The following is a 12,698-nucleotide window of genomic DNA, read 5'->3' on the forward strand; positions in this document are numbered from 1 at the left end:
CCTCTAAAGTACTCAGACTGTAGGTGACTCACATTGGGAATCCAAAATCATGAAGACTCTTTTTTTAATTCACCACCGCCTGCCTTCTTTCCCCACTGATAATACAGGGTCAGCATCCTCTCAAAATTACTAGAAAAGGAATTGCTGCGTGTGAAACACCCAGACACTGCTGTCACGAGCACCATGGAAAAACCATACGGAAATGAATAATTTTGTGCCCAAAGCACAGTTTGAATAACAGGCAGTAAAAAGCCCCATCGCTGCACATTAAACAAGAGGAGAATAAATCATGAGGGGAGCTGCTCTCTCAGGAGCAGCAGCCATTGCCAACGTGGAGTGAGGGGGATGCCTGTAGGAAAAGGGCACGGATAACTCAATTACAGCTCATCAGGATGCACAAAACCAGGCAAATTCTGATCACTCCTAGCTGTTGAGTGTATGGCCTCAGTAGCCTTTTAGAGTATATTGTTTCACACACATATTTACGTTTGTGTGTGTATGTGCTTCGCGGTATATGTAAAATAAGCAGAATAAGCTTTGGCTCTGTGCCATGTTAACTACTCTACGCAGCTATGGGACTTCTGGTCAGCTTGAAGCATAGGCTGAGGTCTAGATGCAAAATATCATTGTATACATTGCATATCATAATCAGCTGATCAACTTGTATAGCAGCTCTCAATGGCTACGCCACTGCTGACTGGGCTAGGAGCAAACCGTGGTCCTGTAGGTGAATATCTGCTCCACTGCCAAATCTGTCTTCATCCATGGGGCAGGATGCCAAAGTTGTCTAGAACCATCATGCTCTCAGGTGATCTGGAGATGCCTTCACTGATCCTCTGGATACAATGCCCCTGCACTCCCGGTGTGGAACCAAGACATAAGACATGGACACAGGAGCAGAGTGTATTTGGAGGAGGAGTTACCGCCAGCACCAGTCCCTTCATTATGGTTAAATGGGGTGGGGAAGTCAGAGAAATTAATTCCTGCAGAGACCATTGGCATCCATAGCAGACAGGGAGACAGCTACACCGTAGCATGAACACGTCCTGTGACTGGGCTTGGCACAGACAGACAGACTGGCACAGAAAAGCGTGGTCAGGTCTAATTCGTGGTGGCAGATTGGTCCCATATACACACCATGAATTGGAGCCATATGTATACACAAGACTGTATATGCCTGACCCAACAGAGGAAAGGTGATCTTTGTGCTGGCTGGCAGAGAAGAGCTGGTGTACTCACAGACTAGAAATTTTCTGTGAGATACGGCTCTGCAGAGAAGCACAGCACCAGGGAATTCACAGCTATCGCAGTCAGTGCAGCAGGTTAAGGATACATATTGCAGACATCTCTGCAAACACTGCTGCAACAGTAGGACATAACAGGGTGACTCAATAGTAATGTGACCTTTCATTAACAGACACTTTTGCGTCTGTTTCTGACACATTTATCAACTGTTACAAACTTAGGTAAAACCCTTTTTTTCAGTGCTTCTATCTGAATGGTGGCATGGCCCTCCTGGAGCATGGGAATGAATTTAAAACGTTTCTCTCTTGTTCTGATTGGGGCTCTGCTGTTGCTTTTGGGGCACCTCCCGCTGAGCTCACCATTCAGCAGTCTGGAGGAGCGAGTGTTTCCACCTCTGTGGATCTGATACAAGCACCAGTGAGAGAGGACACATCTCCTGAGGCTGGTGGAGTTGTTCCCGTTTATGGTAGGACTGGGTTTGCCCAACAAGGGACCAGTCATTGTCCACAAACCTCTTTGACCGTGGAACGTTTTGTTACTCTTCTTGTGATGTTACTAGGGGAAATACTGCATACAGCTACGTATATTGGTTAAAGTTCATTATTTCAGCTCATTCATATGTCACTGACTCACAATTCATTCACTTGGTACAGCCTTTTAGAAGTCTTACACATCCCCAAACCTTGCATGTGGAACTTTTGCCTTAGATATATCTCACACTGCACCAACATTAACTCAAACAAGTAATAATGCCTAAAACAAATTTCCCAGGAATGTCTTGTAAAAAAACTTCCTCATGAGATATGAGACAAGGTCATTCCACATGAAACAGCCCACTGGAATGACTCTTTAGACACTGCTTGTCCTGGAACTATTTATTCATCATTCTCCTCATCCAGATATTTTGTCCTCTGATTACAAGAGTATTTTCCACTTCAGCTGAGCATTTCTGTGGGCAAAATACAGACAGAAATGGATACATTCTATTGATATTCTGTCACCTCTGTAACAATTTCCTCCTCGCTCCCTGATATTTGAACTGTCAAATTATTGCCTGTAGTGTTGTGATACATTATGGTAAAACCAGAAATAGCAAATTATCAGAGGCCCAAAAAAGTTCTGTTGCCAGACCATGCCACTGGCCCTCAAATGGATCAGTGGCCACGTCTTTTCCAGAGAGAATAGAAAGAAATGTCTTCCATCTCAGACTTTAACTTGCGCATCCTATCAGTCACCTCATAGTTCCGTTGATGACATCTAAGGATAGCTTGGATCCAAACGCCTCTTTATTGGGGCCAGGATTATGTAGGGATTTGGTTAAGAGATTCTTCTAGCTTTGATGCTTTTGTATCTTTTGTGGGAAATAGCAACTGGACAGTTAAAAGTGGACAGCTTAGAAATAAATGCTTCTGCTGTTGTAATGTATTCCTTTATTTTCTGAGAACGCTCATTTGATTCTGCCGTTGCATACAAGGATAGTCCCACAAATGATTTAGAACTGAAGCACCTTCCCATGTGAAAAGAAAATTTCATCTTGCAACTGCTAGGCAGGATGAGTCCTTTAGTATTGACAGTTCAATAGAAATCGGTTCAGTGATTTGTCTCATAAAGATATGTAGGTTGTGGGGGGAAAAAAATCTGCCTTTGTCTTATTGGCAGCTCTCATGAACCAAGCACCATCAAATAGGTTTTCACCTGGACAGAGGACCTCCAGGAATATCCTGCAAGCTGCAGGAAGTGGGGTTTGATTCCTCAGTGGTACTTTCCCCTTCTGAATCAGCACTAACTCTTATGCCGCTATGATATCACAGGCTATCTGCCTTTGGAAGCGCTGAGTATTTTTAAGCATTCCAACAGCAAAGTGCTGACTATTGCTGGGGATTACAGATTCTGTGAAACATTTTGTAAGATAACTTCTGGCATCTTGCCATTTGTTATATGGAAAATATGTTGTATTATCTTCCATGTGTGTGTGGGTGTAAGGGTGCTCCTAGTGTCCTGGCCCCCAGCCTGCAAAGACTTACACATATTTTATTCAGAATGAAGTTAAGCAATACATAATGAACTTGTTCAGGCGCAGAGCCTAGATCTGTCACTTTAGACATGTTCCATATCCTTTAGGACTTCTTGAAAGACAGCATCTTTCTCGATGTTCAGAGTATGCTACTATGAACACCGTGCTGGAGGTTGACTGTGTGGGACACAACTATATTGGTTATCATCATAGGAAGTTTCAGCTGAAGGGCCTGGCCCTGCCCTGGAAGGCTGAAGTCCTTCGACTGGGACAGTCAAACTGGGGTGGTCAAACTGGTCCCAGGCTCAGGTATGCACACAGGATGTGGAGGAGCTGCTGTCAGCCGCACATCAGACGTTTGATGTAATGTTTCTTCCTTCTCTTCTTGATCAGCCCTGGAAAGCTCTGCGGAAGCACTGAGTGAAGGACGGGGTGTAGCAGGTTGGGGTAAGGAAGTCAGAGCACCAGGAACAGCAGAGAAAGGCCCTTGTAGCTGGAGGTGGAGGGTGTAACACGACAAGCGAGGGGTGAGCCTCCCGGACAGCCTACCTCCCGACACCATGCCTGGGGAGAGCGGGGGTATTCCCGTGGAGACCCACGCAAGCGGCCTCTTGTGACTGACTTCTGGGTAGGTTTCGGTGGGACGCAGAGGCAGAAGGCAGCAGAGGGCACGTCCTCCCACGCCCACCCTGGTGCCACCCTTTGGGAGAAGCCAGGGTGGCTGCTCCGCTCCCCGAAGCCCGGCCGGCCGCGACACGGCCCCCTCCTTCGCCGCCCTCGCCGGGGGAGAGGCCCTGACCGACGGCCACTTCCCAGCGGAGGCGTCCGCGGGCCTCCCCCCGCCACGGCCCCGCGGGAAGCCCCGCGAGGAGCCCCGAGGCGGCCGGCGCGGCCCGCTGGCGCCCCCGGCCCGCCGTAGCCGCGGTGCCTCGGCGGGGCGGCGCCGCCCGTTACCTGAGGGCCGCGGCCGCGCGACGGGGCGGGGCGCGGGCGGGGGCGGGGCGCGGGGCGGGGCGGGGCGGTGGCCAATAGGGGCGGGCGGTGGCGCCCGGCGCGCGCCGCTCTTAAGGCGGTCAGCGGCGTCTGTCAGCGGCAGAGGGTGGCGCGGGCTCGACGGCGCGGCCATGGCCGCCCTCAACGGCGCCGTGGAGAACGGGCAGCCTGACAGGAAGGTGCCGCCGCCGCTGCCGCGGCCCCTGCGGAGCCTGGAGGTGAAGTACACCAAGGTGAGCTGGCGAGAGGAGGTGGGCAGCGGGCTTTGCCGCGGCATTGCCGGTGCTTGGTGGAGTCAGGCTGGTGATGAAGTATTATTTTCTTAATATAAAATTTTCTCCCTCACTGTCATTTTTTAAAATTTTTTTTATTCCTCCTGCTGCCCCAGATAGTAGGCTTATGGGGATGTAAGGGTGGTTGAGTGACTGGAGCAAGCAGGTGACTGTGGCATTTCTAGGGGAGCTGCAGTTGCCCCAAGCCCTAAAGCCCAAGAAACTAACCTTTTTTTAGAGGAAAAAAAAATAAATTAAAATATTTGTGGTGCTGCCCCAAGTGCCCATGGGCATCTCTCCCTGGCTGTCTGGCAGACCCTGGTGCTGATCAGCGGCAGGCCTGCTGTGTGAGGCCCGTGGTGCCATGCTGGCCTGTCCCCTCCCTGTCACCCTGACAGCCATCTTCCCAAGTGCCTGGTGCTGTGCCCACAAACCTGCCCAGTAAATGCTTTCAGCATCACATTAGTGCTCAGCGAAATTGGATTTGGATGGGGCAAGCCTGGGCAGAGGGGAGAAGGGGTTTATCTGCTTGCCTGTTGTGTTCAGCTGTCCTTGACCTGGTGTGAAGCTCTGCTGCGGTGGGATGGGGCCCTGCTGGGAGGGGGTTCAGTGCCAGGGTGTTTGTTTGGGGTCCTGGTGAATGCAGCGAGCATGGAGGAGGGCCAGCGTCCTGCAGGACTGGGCCTTGTGAAAGGGCTCTGTGGTGGGACTGGGCCACTCCACAGCTCCCAAAGAGGAGGGTGTTCATGCACGTCTTGTTGGTGGCTCGCTGTCCCAACAGAGCTCCTCCATGGCCTCCCCGTGGGACGAGGAGTCAGGCAGCAAGCTCACACAAACCTGTATCTCTCTGCTCTCCATCGATCTTCCATTTAAATGACCTTTAAATGGTCAGTCCTGACTTTTTGGATTTAACTGAAGGCTCCTGAGCTTGATAACTCTGTCCCTCAGAGGTGAGGCTGGCGTTGGCGTGGAGCTGAGCACCGCTGCAGAAATCCCTGCTCCCTAACACAGCCGTAGCTCTGCGATAGCCGAGTCGCTTTTTGTTCCACAACAGCCTGACCTGCTGTCTTGCGTAGTGGGGAAAATATCCCGGCTGATTACACTGCTAGGCAGCCTTGACTGCCATAATTTGAACTATGTGGCTGGACTAGAGGGGCTGAATGAGTGTATTAATTACTGTTACATTTCTGTATTAAGTATTAAAAAAAAAAGCAGAATTTGAAGTTCATTCTCTTGCAGTGAGAACGAGTAAACAGCGATAGCTTATCCAGTGAGGTGTTGATTTGAATTCTACATCTGAAGTACTGAAACAGATTAGCAATTAGTGGTTATCACTGGACTAGATTAATTTTTAACATCCCAAATTTATCTACTTTTTCTTTGTAAGATAAACTTGTCATTTAGCAGCAAATTGGATCTGCGGCTGCTGATTGCAGAATGGCGTAATGCTGCACAAACAGCTCTTTCCTGTGTCCAAAATGGACACGGCCATTAGAGTTCTTAAACATCCAAATGTTCTGTTTTTTGTTATTTTTATTGTTGTGAACACTTTTAAATACTCCTTTGGGATCTGATCCTGTAGCCATGTATGTTTTAAAGCATGCGGTTTTTATTCTCCAGAGTTGTGCCAGAGACTCTGTGCACTAAAGGTATCAAGGTAGTCTCTTAAAAGTGGAAACCAATGTTAATTAAAAGTGTGAATTTGACATTTGACTGATGCTCCCGGTGCATCTGAGAAAATAATGAGCCACAGTCAGTTTTCATAAAACTGCGAGGGGTTTTCTACAAGCTCTGAGTTTCACCAGATGTTTACAGCTGACGGCACACTTTGCTCTGCTTAGCAGAGTTTTTTATTTTCGGTTCTACCAGTTACAGGGCTGGGGGAGAGGAAAAATTTTCAACAAAGGTCTTACTTATAGAGCAGTTTAATGCTTGTCATGGATGTGTGATGGAAGTGATCTGTCCACAATCCTGTGTCCCAAATCCGGGGTATGAGGCGTGAACGGCTGATACACTGTTCTGTTTGATTTCAAGTCCTGGCACCAAAGACTTGGGCTATGTGATGTGATTCCCAGAATGATACCAGCATATATGTTACATTTAAAACAGCCTGATCTTGTCACTCTCGTGTTTTACTAGTTCTTATAGGAACATCACTTTCCCGTCCCAACCCTTTACATAGAATTAATGTTGAACGCGGAGGAGAAACAGTATCCTTCCCCAGTCCTTAGTTTGTGAGCGTATACCTGACTCTGTAATTTTACAGTTCCTGTCATATCTCCCACATTTATAATATTACTTTCTTCATTAGTGAAACAAAGGAAAACTGAAGTTAAAATGTGTAAATGTTAAAATGCAGCACTTGGATAATAGAGGTAGTTTGGGAGCATTACTGTCAAGTGAGTTAATATTTCTAACATTGTATCGTTTCTTGTGACTTCACTTGACTACTTTTTTGCCAAAAATTTCTTTTTCTCTGCCTGTCTGAAACAGGTGGGTCCAAAAGTGCAGCTTCTATGCCAGTTACATCTCATGCTTTTTGCAGAAATAGTCAGGAGAAACTCCTTTCAGGAAAAAAGCTGCCCAAGGAAAGAAAACTATGACCCAAAGCAGTGGGAATTCCAAATGTAAGGGATGCAACATTAATCTCCTAGTGGTGTGTAGAGTCTCATAAACAAGATTGCAAATGTGGATTACTTCCAAGTAAAAGTACTAGCTTACAGCCTCTAACAGGCTACAAATAAAGATTACTTCATCTAATCTTACTTAAAGCATATTTATAAAATATAACACTGCCAAGTTAGATCACAGCGTGGGTAAGATGCATGTTGAATCAATTAATTGTGTATAGGTATTCATGTTCTGTTTACAGTGAGTAACAACACTCTAGTATTTAATGCATTTTCAGTTACGCAACGCTGGGACTGTTTGTTCTTGCTCTGGAAATGCAATATTTTGAAACACTTAAATCTTGTCACAGACTACTCCAAGTGACGTGGGAAGCTTGATCTAGCCTGTGACAAGGCATGGTGGGGTAGAACTGAGCCAGTACTTGCCCTCCTCTGGACTCTGCTGGGGGGGATAAGTCGTGGAAGTAGCCCAGGGCAGGATACAAACAACCAAGTAATATTGTACGCTGACATTTCATTTGTAGCATGTAACAAGGGGCTCCTTTTGCCTGAACCATAGGAGTTTCTCTTGGTGTCTGCTTGCTGTTCCCATGGAGATGTATTTCAAAAACTGTCTGTTTCTCATTGCCAAATTATGGTGTTATACTGTGTGGGCCCCATCCTCTGTCTTCCTCTTGTTCAAAACTAACTGGGTGCACGAAGGCTTTTTTGCCTGTTCTCTGGCTCAGGTTCTAGTTTGGATAAATGCTGTCTGTATCGCAAACAGTCTCCTTGGGAGAGAGACTGAACACACTTGACTCTGCCATCAATGGAAATTGAAGAGCCTCGGGACCTTTGAGGAGTACTTGTGGGTTTTTTGCATTGTCTACATCATTGCTGGTTTTTTTTTTTCTCCTCCCCATCCCCTTGCTCTCTCTTCAGATATTTATTAACAATGAATGGCATGAGTCTACAAGTGGAAAGAAGTTCCCCACCTACAACCCTTCAACGCTGGAGAAAATTTGTGACATTGAGGAAGGAGACAAGGTAAGTGTTGTTGGAAAGGTAGCGCAAAAGACAGTTTCCAAGGGACCTCCTTTTGTAGGGAAGCACACAGAGGAAAAGCGAGCTTTTAACAACAACATACATCTGGCCAGACTGTGAGCTGGAGGTCTGGGACACTAGATGTGCTGTTCAAGAATTACATGGGGTGGGTGGGATTGATGCTGTCCAACTCAGCAGAGTCACTTTCCCTGGTAGGAGCTGCCTGCTGAACACTGTCGGAGGAATGAGATTCAGCATCGTTCTTGTGTTATAGACTGGAAGGAAGCAGCCAGTCTGAGGAAATAGCAATGATGGTGTATGCACATCCCTGACAGAACTTGGGCTTCGTGTTGGGAGTGGTTTATACACAAGCTGCATGGCAGTCTGTTGGAGACGCTGAACTGAAACTTGCCCTTTTTTAAACAGAATCAACAAATAACTTGAGTGCTTGGGGGAATTTAAGCTCAGTCATGCAAACACTGCCCACTTTCTGCTAGAGATGTGGTGCTGCTTTTCCAACTGGTATCATGGGTTCTGGCCTTCTGCACAAATGTGGCAACTCTCAGTTAAAACCAAACCAGTATCTCAAGAACTCTAGTAGTCCCTGGCCTGGTGTGCTGTAGAGTAGCCTGGGACATAACTGCTTGGATTTGGTAACAGTCTGAGGTGAGGAACAATCAGATGTGACACTTTTTGTCCAAAACAGCTCATGATCTATGGGCCAACTGGCCTGATCTATGGGAAAGAGCTGGCCCAAGAGTGGCTTTTTGCAGTATGTCATGGGAAGGTGATTCACAGCTTCTCTGCTGTACCAGGGCTTTGGCTGCTCATTGCTGGTGGCAGTAAGTGATGGGCAGTGTGGGCATTTCTGCCGGTACTGTGGTTTCTTTTTCTTGGTATCTAAGCTTGTCCAACACTTGTGAGGCCCGATGTCTGGTTTCTAGCCAGGTAGCTGCCTTGGGGATCTTTTCCTAGTAGGAGTGATACTAGTTGAGCAGGTGCAAAGTGTTTTCTAGTATTATACTGTGTAGAGCATAGAGCCTGACCCTTCTGGAGATGGGAGCAAACTTGCTTGGCAATACAGATCTCCAGCCTGCATGCAAATAGTGTGTAAGGTAGCCATTCTTTTTGGATGGCACTAAAGCAGCCTTTGAGATCTATTGCCATGGGGGATCTGTGCATCCGTGGGGCAATTACAGATTGAGGCAGAACCAAACATTATGTGTAATCCCTTTATACTAACTGGGTAGGACACAACTGTGTTTAATTGCAGTGGCATGTAAACAGTAGAGTTGAAGCAACTCTGATGCAACTGTATTTTGCTAGGCAGAAACCATGACGTTGCTATTGTTCCCTGAGCTAAGTGTCTCCTCAAGCAGTTACAGAGCATTACATGAGTATTTCAAGCCTGCTTCTTAACGACTTGGTTAAAGAAAATTGTTATGCAGATCTAAAAAGCCATTTTTGCAGCTTGCCTCCTTGAGACTTGTCCCTGCCTGAATTCAAGGATAGCTTTCAGCTTGTAGCTGGCAGGAGAGTCACTGTGTAAACCTTTCCTTGGGGCCAGTCAGTAGAGCCCTCTGCACATGGATACTCAGCATAGCTGTCTGATTCCTTGGTGGATAGAATAATTGCAGACAAGAATGTAAGTTAGCTGCACCTTGGGTGCCAAAAGCCTCTTCTTCCACCCCTCTACATCACACAGATTTTTTTTTTAATTTTTTTTTGCTCTAAGTAGGTTTTCGTGAAGGACTGAGTGGGGTTAGACATGGATCTGGATTAGTCAGAAGGCAGAATCAGGGGGGAGAAGCATCCCAAACTAGCTGTTTGGTTACTGGTGACACTTGACCATGTCCCACTGTCCTCTGGGCAAACTGAGTCCCCTGAGACTTCCTTTGCCCTGCTTGAACATCCCCTCCTAGGTCTGTAACTCCAGTTTGTTGGAGTTACTACAGAAAATGGTGAGTTGTGTTTGGTGGTGCTTTCCAGCATCTTGTCCCTATATGCCACCATACTTGGTTGTGCTGGTCAGTACCACCGCAGGGGTGGCAGTCCCTGGTACTGGCTCTGGATTCAGCTGTGCTGTACCAGGGTTGGCTCTGCTTTCACAGCAGGCTGGGAGCACAACTCCACTTCCCTAGCCCTGAACAGAAACCTGCCCCTCCCTGGTTGTGCAGAGTATGTTTTGCTTAGGCTGCACGTGAGGGGTGGGAATTTGGCAGCTGATATCTCAGTGATGACAGTTTAGTCTGGTGCTGAAACTTGGCCAATGCTTTATGAGGCTAGGAGCAAAGGTTTTGTTGTTTGTTCCTGAGTTACAGAATTTAAGACAGAATTGCCCTTGATGGGATAGTTGGGGGATAAAGGGAAGTCTTGTGTGGAAAAAGAAACACTGAAAATAAGATGGCAAATGCTTCCACTGGATGCTTGGAGGCTTTTTGCCTCCCAGATAACAGCTTAGTGTCCAAGTGTTTGACAGGTTGATAACGGAGAAGGAATAACTTTCTTCATTAGACTTCTGGCCCCAGCGAATAGTGCAGCCTCAGAACTTCCACCCAGTCTTGGTGTTACCATGTGCAGGCAAAAATACTTGTGCCATTGTCACTTCTCTGGTGCTGTTGATAACACTTGAGGACAGTCTTTTTGCTTCTAGCAGCTTGCTAACATCCATCAAGGACAGGCAGAAAGGTGCTCCTTCCTCAAAGGAGTGCCCAGCTCAGATGGCTGCCACAGAGAGTGGGCAGCAGGTCCACAGCTGTGACTGCTGAGCAGACTCAACGCTGTGGAGTGTTTGTCACAATCATTTCTAAGCAGTTCACTCTCCCATGTGGATCTTTGAAGGGAGGGTTGTAACAGTTTTATTCATGGTCATCCTGCCCCCCTCGGACTGCAGTGACAGGATGAGGTAAGAGGATGCAGGAATATTATTCCCTACAGCAGACTTGCAATGCCCTCAATAATGGCTTTGGACACTTCAGGCTGTTAAGATGCTGGTTGTAGCTGTTTTGAGCTTTTGAACCAAAGTTAGAGCAATGCAATGTGTAGACTGCAGAGGGTTTGCAGGGGAGCAGGTCAGCTCTGAACCTCTTCTAATTGAGAAACTGTGGCATGCTCCTGCCTTTCCAAAGAAGTGCACAGAGGAGGCTTTTCAAAGAAGTTAGTAAATGAAGTCAAGAAAGACAGTCTCTATTGGGTGTGCTCCATCCCTGGCATGTCTCCTTACTGGCCAAACCAAAGCAGTGTTGTGCACACTGAGCCTGAAGCAGAGCAAGGCTTTTTTTGCAGGCGTTTTCCCTACTCACAGAGCCAGTGGGGTGATGGTCTCCACTGTGCTCTGCAGCCTGCTGCTGAGGCAGGAGAGAGGAAAAAGGGGCAGAATAGAAATGGACTGGTGATAAGCAGGACTTGAGGTAGAGGAGGAAGGTGGAGGAGGTAGCTTAGAACAAAGAATGGTGTGAGTTTGTTCAAGGGGAAAATGGTATGCAGTTGTGTAACTGGGGGTTGTATCATAATGCAAACATCCAGGGTGGGTATGAAGGTTTGCAGGCATTTCCCAATACTGCAATGCTTGACTTTGCAATCTTAGTATTCTCTTAGCGGAGCTTTTTATGTAATACTCGATAAATCTGTATAGATCAGAACTGAGCACCAGGATGCATGGACATCCTCCTCCTTGTGGTTTTGTATACCACAGTGTGTCCCTGGCACCTTGACAGTTATGAGTCTTTGTCACGCATTGTGCCTACCTATTGCGACATGCCTGCAATGAACGTGCCATTCAGACTCCCCTAATGCCTAGTCATAACAGGATGGATTAAGAATGGCATTTCAGCCTTCCTGAAGAATTTCCTTGTTTTTGCTGGTCTCTCAGGCCTATTGAGGCTGTGTAGGCTCACAAGATTTCACTTGGTGGTGCTACCCCAAGGGTGTTTTGGGAAAGCCTTTTTGCTTGTGTGACGGTGACTACAGTGTCCAAGCTGCTATGTGTACACAGCATGTCCGAGAAAAGAGACAAGAATGAAGACAACCAGTACTTCCAGGAGCTGCAGCAGGGCTCAGATGCTCCCATGTTTAGAAGATGGGGAATATCTGGGCACGCACTGAAGTCCTCTGCCCACACAGCCAACTCATCCCTGTTCCTGTGAGTGCCAGGGTGGTGGGAAGTCCCTCAGTACCAAGGGCATGCTGTGTTGTGGCCTGTGCCACTGCAGACCCAATGCTCTGCATGTCAGTGCTCTCAGCCTGGTCACAGAAGCTAATTAATTGCTGCTAAGGGAAGACTTGTTTAAACCTGACACACTTCTCGTGTTTCTTTGTCTGCTTTGTCGCATGAAATATTGCCTTCTTTCAGCTTGAGTCTTCATTCCAGCAGGCAGGATGGGGAGTACAGAAATGTGCAGCGGCTGGTGGTGTGTTCTGGCTTTTGTGATGTGCCAGTGTGAATCCAGATCAACTCAACTGAAGTGAACCTTTCTGAAGGCCCATTCTGCCTGTGGGTGATGGGCCCCAGGCAGGATGTGC

General features: G+C 47.4%; 1 protein-coding gene across 2 annotated transcripts in view; it reads left to right on the forward strand.

Annotated features, from left to right (window-relative positions):
* Positions 1–4,327: 4,327 nt before the first annotated feature.
* The window catches only part of ALDH1A3 (aldehyde dehydrogenase 1 family member A3), a 37,381-nt gene continuing 29,010 nt past the window's right edge, over positions 4,328–12,698 (forward strand). Inside the window, exons 1-3 of one of the 2 annotated variants that reach the window (XM_075506324.1) lie at positions 4,361–4,485; positions 7,070–7,151; positions 8,076–8,180. Coding sequence is in view for 1 of the 2 variants with exons in the window: in XM_075506323.1 (XP_075362438.1) it covers positions 4,384–4,485; positions 8,076–8,180 (207 nt within the window). In the remaining variant the exon portion in view is untranslated. Of the gene's footprint in view, positions 4,486–7,069; positions 7,152–8,075; positions 8,181–12,698 lie in introns of both variants that reach the window. The other variant, XM_075506323.1, reaches the window with a different exon arrangement.

This window comes from Mycteria americana, chromosome 6 (assembly GCF_035582795.1).
Source record: "Mycteria americana isolate JAX WOST 10 ecotype Jacksonville Zoo and Gardens chromosome 6, USCA_MyAme_1.0, whole genome shotgun sequence".
Taxonomy (NCBI): domain Eukaryota; kingdom Metazoa; phylum Chordata; class Aves; order Ciconiiformes; family Ciconiidae; genus Mycteria; species Mycteria americana.